Here is a 16,870-nt window from a genome sequence, read left to right as displayed (position 1 = left end):
AAGAGGAGCGTGAGGAGGTGAGAGAGTTTGGTGGGGTGCAGGGCCTGGGAGAGGGGAAGGGAGGTGGAGGGACAGGGTGGGGGCGCTAGAGAAAGGGTGTCGGGTTTTGCTAGGAAGCAAGTGGGGGGCATCCTGAAAGAGGAGGCTACGGGATCCCGTTGTGTGTTCTGTGCGTGCATTTCTTGACGCATCTGGAGCCAGGAGGGTGTGTTCCTAGGCCCCGGGGAGTTTAAACCCGGTGGTCTGTTTTCCTGGCCATCGGCGGGGGCGGGTAATGCTGTGGAGGGGCAGCCTGGCCCGGATGCTCTGTTTCTGCCCCGGTGCTGGTCCTCACAGCCTTGTCCGGGTCTGCTGACAACTGAGGATATGCGCAGACACGACATGCAAGTTGTGTGTGTGTGTGTGTGTGTGTGTGTGTGTGTGTGTGTGCTCGAGGCTAGGAGGGTCTAAAAACAGTTCTAAATGATGAGGAACCTTTGCCGTTTACCCAGAGGGGTCATTACATTCCAACCTCCTTGTCAAAATTGCCCCTTCCCTCTCCCTGTGGCCCTATCCTAGAGGGATCAGAGAGGGGCTGCACTCAGGGCCCGCGCCACAGCATCGCAGAGGGAGGGAGGAAAAGGTCTTTGGCAGTGGTGCCCAAGGTGGGGGGGGGCACCTCAAAGGCAGGTGCAGGGAGGGGAGGGGTGGAGGAGGCGGAGAGAAGAGGGACCGGAGTGCAAAGGGCAGCTGGGGTAGGTGGGTGGGTGAGCTGGCATGGGGGTGGGGCGTGGAGCTGGGGACCCGGCGGGGGGCATCCTAATCGCTCGACACGTGGTTCTCATTCTGTAGCTGGTGCCAACGCTCAATCTTCTTGTCCTTGTTTTTCAGACACTCGTACCAGTGTTTTAAGCGCTCTCCCTTGGCTGAGATCCCCAGCTGGCAGCCTCCTGGAGGACGAGATAGGGAGACAGGAGCAGGCAGTCAGAGCGGAGAGATGCGTGGGACTCTCACTCTGGACCCAAGTGTCTAGCTGGGGAAAAACTGCCACCAAGAAGTGACCCCTCCAGCAACCTGGGATCCTTCTCTACGGGGGGCTGTCGTAATGACGCTGTGGTTACTGCTGGCCTTCTCTGCCTGTGCCCCAGCTCCTCAGGATCCTGCCATGGCTCCCTATTGTAGCATCAGGTCATAGCTTCGCGGCCTCATCTTTAAAGACCTTCTGTGAGTGACCACCCCGCTCGGCGAAACTTCTCCCCACTCCTTCTGGGTACTCCACACGGTTGCCTATGCTGCGGCCTTTGCCCGGGGCTCCCTCCCTTGCCCCATGTTTAGCGGCTGTTCTTCCTCATCATTTGAAGGGATGCTGGGAAAATTAGAACCTTCCTCCACGACTTGCAAACAGAGTAAGGAGACTTCCTTTGCGCCCTGTTTTCTGAGGCCACAGACCCCACTCTCCTCTGTGATTCGAGTATGCACTAAACATGATTTGTGCAGCACATAACCAATCGTGACCCAATTGCCCAGCTCTGGAAGCCCTTTCCTGTGAAAGCATCCCCACGTTGGACCCAAACCAGTACCATGGGTCCTGACTTGGTGTTTGGGCAATGTAGCCACAAAAGACAAAGAATGCCCTGACCCCCCCTCCTGCCCCCCCCCCCCCCGCCACACCCCTCCCCAAGAGAAGCCTGGGTAAGGCTCTTCTCTCCCCGGAGGATGGGTTTTTCTCTGGGAGCTGGGAGCACTCACCGATGTAATCGTTGGATTTTCCAATGTCGTAGTCCCAGACCGAGATGTCCAGGGACTTCTTTGCCAGGTCACTATGTTTGATGTCATAGAAGAACTCCTGGTTGCAGCAGAGGGAAGACAGGTGAGTGAGAGGGTCCTGAGCCCTTAGAATCAGAAGCTAAGAGGCTGAGCCCTAAGGGTCCATGGACCAACGGGAGGCCCTAGAACTGGGCATCTGGGAGCAAGGGGGCCCTCCTGCTCGAGCCTTTACCCCAGGCCTGACAATCCCCTTTCAACAACTACTCTGTATAACAAAGTCCCTCAAGCCCTGTAACTCTCTGTAACTTTCAATGACTCTCTGTTTGAAACAGGAAGGCTGATGGGGCTTTTCTAAGAGAGTTGCTCCTGGCCAAGTTTACTTGAAGGCAGATGGCCCGTGAAATCAGTCCTTCCATTCTGGTAGCTTCTGAAGTGGGTTTTCCTTTCACTCCATCATTTAGAGATTAAGGATAGTCGAGGGCCCTGAGGCTAATGTGAGGGACAGGTGCTTAGGTTTCCAGATAATCTGACTTGTATATAGCGTTTCTGCCTAACTATAAAATTCATTCACATTCACCATTAAAACAAACAAGGAAGCTAAAATAAAATAAAACCTAAACACCAAAACTTGCCGTCTAACCACCCAAGAATAGCCACTGTCAACATTCCCCGTGTGTGACCACATTAAAGTATGTTTTTAAAACTAATATGAATATTCATTTGAGTATTATATTATATGAAACATTTGAATATTCTATGAAATATAAAATAAATATACTGCACTATGGCCTTCTTTTCCCATTTTGTAACATATGATAAAAACCAGCTTAGCGGGGCGCCTGGGTGGCTCAGTCGGTTAAGCGTCCGACTTCGGCTCAGGTCATGATCTCACAGTTCATGAGTTTGAGCCCCGTGTCGGGCTCTGTGCTGACAGCTCAGAGCCTGGAGCCTGCTTCACATTCTGTGTCTCCCTCTCTCTCTGCCCCTTCCCTGCTCATGCTGTGTCTCTCTCTGTCTCAAAAATAAATAAACATTAAAAAAAAATTAAAAGAAAAAAAACAGCTTAGCATGTTAGCAAATCTTTTTCTGCATCACCATTTTAATGGCTTCATTTAATGGTTGTGTGGCTGTTCCTTAACCTAATGCCCAACAGTTGAGTATTTAGGTTGTTTCCAACTTTCCACGCCGTTAATGATATGAGAAAAGGCAAACAGCAACTAAGTCATTGCGTACATCTATGACAGCTTACTTAGGATAAATTCCGAGAAGTGTCTTTCCGGGTTTGTAAAATTTTAAGATAGAGAGCAGTGGGCGTATTCTGTGATGTCATCTGTGATCAACAGGAAAGCAAGCCACAGGGGCACCTGGGTGGCTCAGTCGGTTGGGCGGCCGACTTTGGCTCAGGTCATGATCTCGCGGTCCGTGAGTTCGAGCCCTGCGTCGGGCTGTGTGCTGACAGCTCAGAGCCTGGAGCCTGTTTCAGATTCTGTGTCTCCCTCTCTCTCTGACCCTCCCCCGTTTGTGCTCTGTCTCTCTCTCTGTCTCAAAAATAAATAAACGTTAAAAAAAAATTAAAGAAAAAAAAGAAAGCAAGCCACATACGTATTTGTTTTGTATACTTATAAATTCTGGAAACGGATAATATACAGTTACTCTGGAAGAAGACAAGTAGTTGATAGAGGCTGGGAAAGGAGGAGGATTTTGACCGGATACCTTGGGTCCTTTAGGAATTTTCAAATATGTGACTATATTACCTGTTCCCCGAATAAATGGAATTTAAACTTAAAAACTGTAAGGCTTTTGGAGTAGTTTGACAAACATCCCTTAGGAAGTCAGACTGGTTTGTTCTCGTGCGCATGGCGTGTACCTTTCCCCACAGGCTCACCAACACCCGTATCAACATTTTACGGTATTTTTTGCCAGTTTGTGACGACTATGGTGTCTGGCCTTGTTTCATACTTTCTCTATTGTTAATGAGGCTTATTGGCTGCCTGGATTTCTTCTTCAGTGACTTGTTCAGACTCCAGGAGAGGGTAGGGCAGGTCGGCAACAGTTGCCAGTTGGTTCCTGACTCAAAATTCCTGAGTCTGAGTTGGGGTCCAGCTGAAAGAGGGGCCTGGGAACGGGGTGGGCTGAACTAATGGCCAGGGGTGCTCTGAGCTCTGTTTACACAGAACATTCTCCACGCACGCCCGTACAGGCACGTGCGTTTTTAAAAACAAAACAACACAAAACACCTGTACTGTAGCTTTCTTTCCCTACCTTCCGACATTTGGTGAAAATCCATACTCGCGGGCTCTGACCCAACATCAGATCATTATATTCAACGTATATTTCCGGACACCTACCATCTAACAAAACTGTCAACAAATGATGCAGAGGGACAGGGTAAGACGCGGGGGCATGTAAAGCCTGGAAACACAGAGGAGAGCGTACCCGCAGGGTTAACACCCCAACTCCTGAGGGATGAGAAGGAGTTTGCCAGAAAGGAAAAGAGAGAGATGGAAGGCCAGAAAAAGGGAGCAGCGAGGGCGAAGGCTATGAGACGTACCAAGGACCTGTGTGAGGTTACTGTGACCTGAGAAGGGGAGTTAAGATAGGGCAGGGGTGGGACGTGAGTTCGAAAGGGCTTGACTGTCACCCTAAGAAGTGGGGAGGCCACTGCTGGGTGAAGCAACAGGGATGACAAATCCGGATCCATTCTTTAGAAAGCTCATGTTTAGGTGGAGGATGGGCCAAACACAAGGGAGTGAGGCAAGAGTCTAATGCAACAGTCCAGACAGAAAATGCCAGACAAGTAACACTGAGACAACAGGAAGAAGCACATTCAGAGGGTATGTAGACAGTGGCCTTGCGGGGACTTGATGCCCAGGATGGACATGGTGGGTGAGGGAGAAGAGAGAAGGGAGTGCCAACTGGGTGGATGGTAAAGGGCATCACTACCCCCATTTATTTCCTCAAATTTCAGCACCACAAACTATTAGAATTGGTAAAGACATTGGAGATGATTTCCTTTCAATCTCTCTCCGAATGCAGTTTCTTCCTATGGCATTCCTAATCCATAGGCTTTTGTCTTAGGCTTGATTCCCTCTGGTGACCAGGAACTCATTACCTATCCTTTAGCTAATTCAAGTCGATCTGTGAGAAAAACTTTTCTTGACGTGCTTTACAACGTCCTAGTAGGGAGCGTGTTCCTCTCTCGCATCTAGGAAATCTCTCAGAGCATGACAAAAATGGGGCAGCCTCACCTCATTAAATTCAGGATTCAAGGTTTTCTTCTTTATTTGAGTCTTGTGTTTGGCTTTCTTTCCCATGTCCGGTTTCAGCCAGCTGAGAGGAGACAGAAATGCTATTGTGGATGACGTTAAACGAGTAAGAGCAGCCTCTTGATGACCCCAAAGGTGCCGTCCGGCGTCAGGAGAGTAAATGAACAAATCAGAAAGTGAATCAACATTAACGATGGCCAACGTGCACTGGAGCATCTACCGGGGACTGTGCTGAGGACCGTAGGTACATTTAATTCTCAACAAACCCTAGACGGTGGAGTTACGGCCACCTGTTTTACACACAAGGAAATTGAGCATCCAGAGTTGAGACACGTGCCTCCGGTCACACAGCTGGGGACTTGACCCAGCTGTTGCCTATGGAGTCCATGCTCCCAGCCAGTATTTTCTCCCAAGGGATCGGATTGAAAGCCTAGATGGTGGTGACTGGAGTCTCACTATTACCCCTTAGACTGCCCCCAAGTCCTGGGGAGACGGTGACTGTGTAGACAGAAAGGAGAAGATGCCAATCTGATTATAGTAAATCCTGCTCAAAACTGGTCGGTGGCCCCCCCTTCGACCTCAGGGTAAAGTTCAAAATCCTTGATGTGGCCTTTAAGGCGCTGTATGATTGGGTCCGTGCCCCGGCCCAGCCTGGTCTTGCACCATGCTCTTCACCCCACTCCCCATTCACTGTCCTTTCCACCGCGGGGCCTTTGCACATACCATTACCTCTGCCTAGAAGGCTCTTCCCCAGTGTAGGCACGATGCCTGGCACATAGTCGGTGCTCAACTAATTTCTTCTGGGCAAATAAATAAAATAGGCCAACAACTCTTGGGAGTGGGGATATTTGGATTCGGATTAAAGCTATCACTCACTGTGCAACTTTGAACCTGACTGTAGCTCTGGCATACCCCAGGTGCCCAGTCTCTAAAGAGGGCAAACGTTTTTTTTTTTTTTCTTACTTACAGAAGGGTTTTGGAGGACAATCTATTTTATTTCTTTATTTCTATTGAAGTATAGCTGACGTATAATGTTCCATTAGTTTCAGGGGCACAACACAGTGACTGGACAAGTCTGTGCTTCTACCGTGCTCACCAAACCCGTCACCATACGACACGACTGCAACACCATCGACTCTATTCCATACGCTGTACCTATGATCCCTGTGACTCATCCATTCCATGACTGGAAGCCTGTACCTCCCACAGCCCGTGAGGATAATTTTATTCATCTGTGAATTTTACTTCGTAATGTTTATTTATTTTTGAGGGAGAGAGACATACAGCACAAGTGGGGGAGGGGCAGGGAGAGGGAGAGAGAGAGAGAGAGAGGGAGGGAGACACAGAATCTGAAACAGGACCCACTGAGCCACCCAGGCGCCCTGAGGATACTTTTCAAGAAGAGACACAAAGTTGGTACTGAAAGTATGAGGTGCTGAGCGACGATAAAGATAAGATTGGGGCGCCTGGGGGGCTCAGTCGGTTGAGCGTCCAACTTCGGCTCAGGTCATGATCTCAAAGTTCATGAGTTTGAGCCCCGCGTCGGGCTCTGTGCTGACAGCTCAGAGCCTGGAGCCTGTTTCAGATTCTGTATCTCTCTCTCTCTCTCTGTCCCTCCCCCACTCACACACACTCTCTCTCTCAAAAAGAAACATTAAAAAAAAATTTAAAGAGATAAAATCAATTCTGATTTTGAAAATCTTTATTTGGTCTTAAACCGATTAATGGCCTCCTTTTAGCTTTCCCACAATGGCCACCAGGGCAGCTGTTTTCCTGGTGACCTCAGCAACGCTCCTGCTTCTGCAGAGATTGGGCAGACGAGAGAAGGGGTGGGAGGGAGAATTATTTAAGAAAAACAATTTGCATGTGGCTGGGATGTAATGGAGGGCAGGACAGTAGTCCATGAGCCAATTTTCTCTATTGGACCGTATGAGAAAATAAAAGCCAATGACTCCCAGAAATCAAACTCATCCCTGACACGTGGGTTCTTTTGTTCACTAACTCCTCATTCGAAGAAAATCTGAAGCAAAGTCCACACTGAGTTTTAGCCATGACCCGAAGGGAAGCATTGCTTTCGATTATGAAAGGTAGTCAGTGGGAGGGAGCGTCTCCCAGGCTGGAGGGAACAATGAGCACCCTTTGCCGTGAGTAGGACTAGTGGTGGTGGTGATTTATAACCATAATGGCACATATTTATGGAGCACTTACTACGTACCGGACCCCACGAAAACATATCTCTCAGATCTCCAACCGCAGGGGGCAAAACTGGCTGACAAGCTGCTGGACTCTGATTTCACCCCGATGTTCCCACTGTGGCTGCGCTTGCCCTGGGCAGCTCCCGTACCTGGGCCGGCAGGGACAGGAGGCAGCCCCATTTCTGGGAGGTGCAGGGCCCCTCCGAGTGACTTTGCACTCCAGGATTCCCCACAGCCTGCGTCAAAACTTCCTCAGAACTGCCCTTCAATCTTCGACTTTCCCTGCCCAACCGTCCCCCCTCCTCCCCACCTGTTCTCCTCTGACCCTCCTCTCACTCCCTCTCAAATCTTCTTCACAGGCATGTTCCCCAATAAATCTCTTGCACCTCTCACGTAGTCTTGGTGTCTGCTCCTTGGAGGAGAGAACCTCATGGCCAATATTACTCTTCCCGTTTTACAGATGAGGACATCGAGGGCCAGAGATGTGAAGGCACTAGCCAAAGGTCACACAGCTGGAGAACACTGAAGACTACCGGCTCTAAGATTCAAACCCAGGCAGTCTGGACCCGGAGCCCAGGCTTTCCACCATATCGACAGAAACACAACTTGCTTATAGTTACACAGCTAGCAGCTGGCAGAGATGGGAGAGGAGCCCCACGTCTGATTCAGTGGTGGCCACGAGAACGTGCCGGGTGGACCTCCAGCCACAGCATAACTGACCTAGGCCCCAGCTGCTGCACTTGGAAATCCAGCCACGTTCGTGCCAAGACCCTGCTCCCAGCTGATGACTGAAGGTGGCAGGGCCCCCTCCTAGAAGACATGGGACTCGTCTGGCGGCTGATTTGGGCCTTGAGGACTCGGACGGTCTCGCCGAACTTGCATCTAGTATGCTTCCACTGGCTCCCACCTCCCCTCTCCGCTCTCGCACACACGGTGGCCTCTCCCACTCCCTCCCTGCTTTCCCTCACTCAGGCATTTCTCCTAGTGAACCTTTGTTGAATCCCATCTTGGCATCATTCCAGAGGACCTGGACTAACACAGATAACACGTCTCTCTTACTCCCCATGGTGGCTATTACTGGAATAACCAAAGTCTAAGGCCTTAGAGCATTTCCAGACTGGGAAATGCTGGAATTGCTTCTTCAGTGGTGAGGCTCTGGACTGCTGGAGGGATGTGTTGCTGATTCCAGGGGGCTCCAAATGGGGTTACTGCAACTTGCCGACTGCCTCTCTCCCACTGGAGAGGACAGAGTCACAAAACTCCTCATATGGGCGAGCGACACAGCGGTCTGACTGTCTGAGACCCCAGACTCACACTCTAGCCAGTTCTGGACATCACCTCATTGTGTGACCCTGGGCACGCTCATTCCCTTCTCTGAGCCTCAACGTTCAATGATCTTGGGGAAATTCTCTAGGTTCTCCCTTTGCAACGATCTAGGACCCCATCTGGGGTCCATCCACAGTCCCAATGACTCACAGCTTGACAAATGGATCTGAGTAGCCATTGGCATCCATGGCGGCCAGGTGCACGCAGCGTATGATGCCCACGATGAGGCCTCCCTGCTGTGTGCTGTACATGAGGGACACCAGGATCTTGCCGCGTTCCTCTATGTCACCAATTCGTTCCACCTGCTGTAGAAGAAGAGGGCATATGGGTCTAGGAAGGGGAGGGGGCCAGGCAACGGGACGGATGACTGGCAGGAGGGAGGAGCCTGTGGAAAGTAGGAGGCGCTGGCCCGCCCCAGCACGGTCAGCACCATGGACAGCAGATGCTCCCCAGTCTCCAGAGACCAGAAAGTCGGGCTAGCAGTGAAGGCACCTGGGGGCCTGGGGCTTTACTCTGACTTAGACAAGGACAGAGCCCTGAGTGATTGGAGGTGGGGCTGGACCCTGGTTCCAGTCTGACTCTGAACTCAGATTTGCCTGAGTAAAACAGTTTTCTCACCACTGTAGTCCCTGGGGTCCCATGAGGGACCTGGGCAGAGGGCACAGATATGTAGCCCAACCCCAGCCCCAGCCAGCCTGTCCTAGGTCCCCACGGAGGGAGAGTGGCATTGCTTTAGTCCTGCAGAATTTTTCAGCAGAGCTTCTGCCAACAAGGCAGGGGAACTCAAGGGTGTGCCCCGGGTGTGAGAGGGTGGGCTTTCTTGGCCTTGGGGGCTCCAGACGGGAGGAGCATCCATTTGGTCTCATGTTCTAATGGGAAGGGGTACTTCTCTCATGGTACACCGACGGGCAAGTGGTTTTGGGGGAAAGAATAAGGAAGGGGCTGGGAGGGAGAGAAAAGAGAATTGGCAGATCCTGACTGCGGCTTCAATACCCACTGAGTGCTCACCTCCTCCTCATAAAGGGCCATGCCTCGGGCTGACCCGGTGGTTCCAGCACGCTTCATCTTAGAGGAAAGAAACAGAAAGGAAAGATAACATGAGTCTATGAGGCTCATCTCCTTACATGGGAAGGATCGGAAACCCACATCCTTCCATTAGCAGCCAGAGCCACGAGGGTGACTTCTCCAAACTTCTGTGGTCCTCCAGCTCCCCTTGTTTTAGATAAAGTTTATGTAATGTTAACCATTTGGCAGACCACGTTAATGCACAATAGCCTATGATGCAGGTTGTATTCCTATCCCATTTGACAGATGAGGACACTGAGGGTCAGAGTGGTTAAGCCACTTGCCGGAGGTCACATAGCCAAGAAGTGGCCGGGCACCCCACTCATAAACCAGGTAAGATTTCATCTGCTTTGGTAGAGTTGGCACAGGGGGCTTGGGGTCTGAACCCCCCTTGGTTCCTAAGGTCCTTTTGTGGGATCCTAGGACTCTGGGGAACACAATGTGGAAACCACTGCCTAAATCCAACCTCCCCACTACAGAGATGAGGAAAACTGAGGCCCGGGGCGGGGGTGGGGGGAAGGGACAGCACTTGCGAGGCCCCTGCTCTTCGTGGGGCATGTGGGGGTAGTTGGCGGTGGGAAGGTTAAGGACAAAGAGCAAAAGATGTCCTGCGGTGGCTCCAGGCCCCTGCCTGTCCCCGCCACCTTTGTGCCTCTGGGGCTGGCTGCATCCCTCACAGCAAGATGGGCAGACTCGGAAGCAGATAACCCAGGTGGGGGCCCGGCCACTGTCCTGACCAGCTGGACTCACTGAGTGAGGGATGGAGGAGGAGGTCTGAAGAACCAGCTGTTTCTAGGAAAAGAGCCAGAGCCAATTCTTCACTCTTAGGATTGTCTTTAATGATTTATTTGGAGCCTGGCATTTGGGGCAAATTGCTTCTTGCAATTTTCCTTGCTCTGTCTTGTTCTTCTGCCTATGCTATAGAAACATGGTGCGGCACATGGGATATTCCATCCTCGGGCTGGCCATCTGGTGGGAGGATGCTGTAGGACTTCCCCTCCCGCCCCCCACGGAGTCCTTGTGGGGAGCTGGCCCGCTGCCCAGGGGGAAGAGTCACACTGGTGGCTGCAGGAGAGCTAGGCTCTGGCCGGTGCGTGAGAGCACAGCCACTGACTTGTGGCATAACCTTGGCAGCTCGCTCCCCTCTGTGGGCCCAAGGTGGCCCGTATGTAAAATGGGCAGGTTGTTTTGTCTCTAAAAATACAGAGTGCTGGGTCCCACCCTACCTCGCTAAGTCAGGATCTCCAGGGAGATCCCCACGAATCATAGTTTAAGCTCTGGTTTAACATGTGGTTTAAACTCCGGTTTACAATTTGACAATACATTTCATATTTAAAAAAAAAAAAAAAAAAAAAAAAAAAGAAAGAAACTCCGGTTTAAAAATCTCCAGTTGAGAACTGTGTTTGCAGCCTCCGCTGTGCCAGCCTCGCTCAACACCTCCAGCCGTGCTCCAGCCGAAGGAGAAGGCGGGTAAGAAGCCCTGTCCGTGCCAGGGCTCATACAAAGCAGACTGCTCGAAAATGGGCGGGGCGGGGGGAAAGCCTCAAGGAAGCCACAGGTTACAAAAGCTGCTTGCAAGAGTGCGCCCTCTACCGGAGGGTGAAGAAACCTCATCGTCACAGGCCTGGCCCTGTGGCCTTGGGTGAAATTAGACATTATCAGAAGTCCACTGAACTTCTGATCCGCAAACTTCCTTTCCGGCATCTGGCGCGAGAAATTGCTCAGGACTGCAAAACAGATCTGCGCTTCCGGAGTGCAGCCATTAGACTTTGCAGGAGTCAGTGAGGCCTAGCCGGCGGGCCTCTTTGAAGACGCTCCATGCCAAACGTGCAACATTGTGCCAAAAGACATCCAGCTAGTGCACCACACACACGGAGAAGGTGCTTAAGAATCCACTATGATAGATAACATTTGGAGGTGCCTCGGTGGCTCCGTCGGTTAAGCACCTGACTCTTGATTCTGGATCATGATCTCAAGGTCGGTGAGTTGACTGTGCCGACTCTGCTTTGGGTGTCTCTCTCTCTGTCCCTCCCCTGCTCATACTCGTGTGCGCTCTCTCTCTCAAAACTATCTAAACATTACAGAAATTTTTTTTCTTCCTGTTATTGGTGGCTCTGAACGTTAGGTACTTTTTTTTTTTCCCCCATGGGAATCAAAAGTTACCTGAGTATATGATTGCAAGGGAAAACACAGGGGACAGAAATCAGGTATTAACAGTTTCTCCATTTTCATTTGTGTGTGAATTTTTAATGCAAATGCAGAGACCTAAAGCATTAATGCAAGTGAACATGTTTCAATGAACACGATTCAGCAGCTTCAACTTTATAACGATCTTAAATAAACCAGTTACATTTTTCTGGACAATGCCAGCATTTGGATTTTTTTTTTAAACAAGGAAATTTCTTATCGACGGCAGCTAAACGGTGTTTGTGGCTTTTTTTTTTTAATTTTTTTTAAACGTTTTTATTTATTTTTGAGACAGAGAGCGACAGAGCATGAACGGGGGAGGGTCACAGAGAGAGGGAGACACAGAATCTGAAACAGGCTCCAGGCTCTAAGCCGTCAGCACAGAGCCCGACACGGGGCTCGAACTCACGGACCGTGAGATCATGACCTGAGCCGAAGTCGGACACTCAACCGACCGAGCCACCCAGGCGCCCCAAGTGGCTTTTTTTTTAAATCACGTGGTAGATTCCCTCCATTCACCATTCTGAGTTGTCCTACAAGTCCTACCTGTTTTTTTAATGTCGTCGGTCCTCTGTGCTGTTCCTGTAAGTTTGCTACTTAAGTACACTGAACTATAGAAACAATTGAAAACAATACAAATCCCCAGTTGATTCCGAGGTATAGATTGGTATTCTCCAATCTCCAAGTGGAGCGCCTTGGTTTGGTTCCTGTTTTTTCCCAAAAGGCAAGCAGCACATAGCAGTAACAGCTCCAATGCTCTATAGGTAGTCTCAGATTAATCCTTCAAAGACCTTATGAAGTTGGTACTTGCTACATTAGTCCATTTTACAGATGAGAAAATTGAGGCCTAGAGAGGTCAAATCATTGGGCTCAGATTATACTAGAAGTGCCAGAGCCTGAGTCTGGCTCCAGAGCCCATATCTTAAGCACTATGCTACCCTGTCGCCCGCTGATCTGCGCGGTGCTTTAGGAATTCGTGACCGACAAGGGGGGGTGAGGCAGTATTATTTTCTACAATAGCAACAGTTAATTTACAAATGGCTATTAGACCCTAGGTTCTCTTCTGATTGTATGTATCACACAACCGTCCTATGGCGAAAGTCCTGTTAGGATGCCCATGTTGTAGACTAGAAAATCGGAGGCTCAGAATAGTTCAGACCCTTGGCCGAGGCCAGGGACCAGGGAAATGGCGGAGCCAGGCTTTGAACCCAGACAGGCCACACTGCTGCACCACACTGCCCTTCTCAATGTCACCGAGGAGGACGCGGACGTCAGAGAAGTGATGTTGGTACAGGGTTGAAGAGCCAGGATGCCATCCCGATGTTCTGACCTGAAATCCCCCTCCCACCTCCACTGTCGGGCACCCTGCAGATCTATCACCCCCTTTGCAGGCCCCAGAGGAAGGCCCCAGCCCCCAAACTCTTCTCCCCCATCGCACCCTCGAGGCAAAGGCGCTCACCGGGATCACCCGCTCCAGGCAGATGTTGAAGTTCTTTCTCTGGTTAGGCTTCAGTTTCTTGAGTGAGAATCTGGTCTCACCGATAAACTCGTTATGGCCAAATTTGTCCTCGTCACAGACAGAGATCCTGCGATCAACATAAGGAAGGGGTGGGGAGAGAAAGAAGGGCCTATATTGAGCACCTACTATGTACCAAGAGCTGTGATCGATACTGACAAGGAATGTGTCATGCGCATAGGAATATTTCAGTTTCCTATTTTTTGAGCACTAGGCCAGGTACTTTGTTTCTTCCTTATTACCGTGTAACTTACAAGCAGTAATGTGTACAAATCTTAAATTTATAACTTGCTGAATTTTTGCATAGGTATACACTGATGTAACCACCACCCACCTCAAGATATAGAATGTTCTGGCTCCTGGAAGATCCTCAAGGTCCCTCCTTGTCATGACCTCCCTCAAAGATAAGCTTCATCTACGTCTATAGGCATTTGTCATTTTCCCTGCTGTATAGTATTCCACTGTGAAACTATACCATAATACTTGTGCTACGGATGGGTATTTGCTTTTGATCCGTTTCTAGTTCTGAGCTTTTACGAAGAAAGCTGCTGCAATCAACTTTTTTTTTTTTTTAAAGGGGGGTGGCCTGGGTGACTCAGTCTTTAAGCATCCGACTCTTGGTTTCAGCTCAGGTCATGATCTCGCGGTTCGTGGGTTTGAGCCTCGCGTCGGGCTCTGTGCTGACAGCTCAGAGCCTGGGGCCTGCTTCGGATTCTGTGTCTCCCCCTCTCTCGGCCCCTTCCCTGCTCGCACTCTGTCTCCCTCACTCTCAAAAAGGAAGAAACATAAAAAAATGAAAGAGAAAACAGTGTTGTAATTAATCATCGGGGAAATGCAAAACCAGAATTGCGACACCACGGCACAGCCACCAGAATGGCCAAAATGGAAATGTGTTGATGAGGATGGGGAGGACCCAGGACTCTCGTGCACTGCTGTTAAGAGTGGCAACTGGTACAATCTCTTTGGGAAACTGGCAGTTTTCTGTTAAAGCTGAACGTGCACATACACTACAATTCAACCCTTACTCTCCTAGGAAGAAAAGCATGCACAATATGTGACTCGAATGTTCCCAGCCGTACTATTGTAATAGCCCCCCAATGAAAACCAACCAAATGCCCCTCAGCAGTAGAACGGACACATAAAACTGTGGCATCGTCACCCCAGGGGATACTAAATAGCGACAAGCATCAACGATCTACAGCCACAAGCAACAACTTGGGTGTGTGTCACGAACATAGTATTAAGTGAAAGGAGACAGACACAAAGGGTCATGTTGTGCCATCCCGTTTATGTAAAGTACAAAACCAGACTGAGTTCATTTGTCCTGTCGGAAGTCAGGACAGTGAATGCCCCGAGGGAGGGGTCCTCACTACGGGGACGGCGCTGGTGGGGCAGGGAGTCTGTGGTCTTGGGAATGTCCTCTTCTTGGATCCTGATGTGTTCACGTGGTAAAAATTCATCAATCTGTGCAGTTTTTTTTTTTTATGTGTGCATTTTTCTAAGTGGATGTTACCCTGCAATAGAAATGTTTACTTAACCTAATACTGTAGCTGGTGGGAATGTGCATGGAACAGCCAAATTTGAAATGCCGTTTGTGTGATTTGTAAAATAAAACAAACCCCACAACGGCGGATACTATGAAGCAGCAAATGCCTGCTCACTTCGTTTCTATCCTAAGGAAACACCAGTGTGTATACACGGAAGCATAAAGGATACTTGTTGCAACTTTGTTGGTAATAGAAGCTGGAAACAACCTAAATGTCCATCCATAAAGGATACTCGTTGCAACTTTGTTGGTAATAGAAGCTGGAAACAACCTAAATGTCCGTCCATAAAGGATACTCGTTGCAACTTTGTTAGTAATAGAAGCTGGAAACAACCTAAATGTCCATCCATAAAGGATACTCGTTGCAACTTTGTTGGTAATAGAAGCTGGAAACAACCTAAATGTCCGTCCATAAAGGATACTTGCAACTTTGTTAGTAATAGAAGCTGGAAACAACCTAAATGTCCGTCCACAGGGCGATGGCTGAATAAACTGGCAAACATTTACATAAAATTTAAAAACATGCCAGATAATACCACCACGGTGTATAGATACGTAGTTATGCAGCTAAAGCCTAAAGCATGCTGGGGAATGATATCCATAAAATTCAGTATGGTGTTTAGCCCTGCGAGGGAAGGAAGAGAAGGAAAGGGTATAGAAGAAAAGCTTCGACCTGCTTCTGTGGCGCTTTATTTCTTGAAGATAATAATAATTTAAAAAGCAGCACATACAGCGCAAGAGTGAGATTTTCTAAAAGACCGAGTATTGAGTTTGTCGGTGTTTGTTTTATTACGTTCTACACTCTTCTGTGTCTTTGTAATATTTAAATTATAAAACGTTTTCAAAAACGTGTGATAAGCTGTTCTGTACAACTCTCCGAAGCAGTCAAATATTAGGCAGATCTAAATGTCTTCTCCTGGCTATAATGCCAAGATACATTGTTAAGAAAAAAAGGAAAGTTCCAGATCTATGCAACATGATACTTTATAGGTTCTGAACAGCAGTATGAACATGTGTACACTCACAAAGGGAGGAAGAAGGCCTGGGCTGGCAGAGGGGGTTAACATTTAAAAGGAGTTTTGCCTTCTCTGTAATTTTTTTTTTTTTATAACAAGGAACGTGTATTCACTTATGACTTCTATAATTACAAATGCAGTTTAATAAAACACTGAAGAATATAAAATGGCACCAATATATTGTTAAGTAAGAGAGGCTAATTAGACCATCCTATTGGATGGTCCATTTTTATAAACACTTAATTTTTTTTAACGTTTATTTATTACTGAGAGAGAGAGACAGAGCATGAGCAGGGGAGGGGCAGAGAGTGAGGGAGACACAGAATCCGAAGTGGGCTCCAGGCTCCGAGCTGTCACCACAGAGCCCAATGCAGGGCTCAAACTTATAAACCACGAGATCATGACCTGAGCCGAAGTCGGACGCTCAACCGAGCCACCCAGGTGTCCCATATAAACACTTAATTTTAGAAGAACTGTTGGCACACACACGCAAGGTCACACGCATGAATACACACACACACACACACACACACACACACACACACACAGCCCGAATGTCCAGACACCAAGATGTTAAGAGTTTTGTTTATCGCTGTTTTCAAAAGTTTCTACCAGCACTATACTGTTTTTGTAGAAGTGGAAAAGAAAGGAAAAAGTAAGCAGACACATTTTCCAGAGTGGCCCCTGGCAGCTACAGACGTGTCCATCTGCCCGGCCTCCGTGTCCTGTCCGCCCACCCTCCTGCCAGGTACCTGAGCGTCTTCCTCTGCATGTCCTCGTCTGTGATGCCGTGATAGACAAGTGTCTCGTTCCACACGGGGTTCCGGGTGTTCCGCAGGGTTTTTGTACGAAGCTTGTTGGACTAGAGCCCAGAGAGATGGACAGACACCTGCCTCGGTGGGGAGCCAGCCCTGCGGCCCTATCCTTTGGGTTGATTTGGGGGTGGGGGTGGGCGGGTGATGTAGGAGTCCTCTCCCCTTACGAGTATCCAGGGGCTCAGATGTTCC

The 16,870-nt window shown here is 49.2% G+C and overlaps 1 protein-coding gene across 1 annotated transcript in view; it reads right to left on the bottom strand.

Annotated features, from left to right (window-relative positions):
* Nucleotides 1-694: 694 nt before the first annotated feature.
* The window catches only part of RPH3A (rabphilin 3A), a 279,514-nt gene continuing 263,338 nt past the window's right edge, over nucleotides 695-16,870 (bottom strand). The window contains exons 16-22 of the mRNA XM_042910479.1: nucleotides 16,616-16,725; nucleotides 13,245-13,371; nucleotides 9,542-9,598; nucleotides 8,684-8,838; nucleotides 4,995-5,076; nucleotides 1,729-1,825; nucleotides 695-929 (exon numbers count right to left, since the gene is read on the bottom strand). Of these exons, the coding sequence (XP_042766413.1) occupies nucleotides 799-929; nucleotides 1,729-1,825; nucleotides 4,995-5,076; nucleotides 8,684-8,838; nucleotides 9,542-9,598; nucleotides 13,245-13,371; nucleotides 16,616-16,725 (759 nt within the window). The 3' untranslated portion in view covers nucleotides 695-798. The remainder of the gene's footprint in view (nucleotides 930-1,728; nucleotides 1,826-4,994; nucleotides 5,077-8,683; nucleotides 8,839-9,541; nucleotides 9,599-13,244; nucleotides 13,372-16,615; nucleotides 16,726-16,870) is intronic.

This window comes from Panthera leo, chromosome D3 (assembly GCF_018350215.1).
Source record: "Panthera leo isolate Ple1 chromosome D3, P.leo_Ple1_pat1.1, whole genome shotgun sequence".
NCBI lineage: Eukaryota > Metazoa > Chordata > Mammalia > Carnivora > Felidae > Panthera > Panthera leo.
Note: the sequence above shows the minus strand (reverse complement) of the source record. Positions and strands in the feature narration are given on the sequence as shown.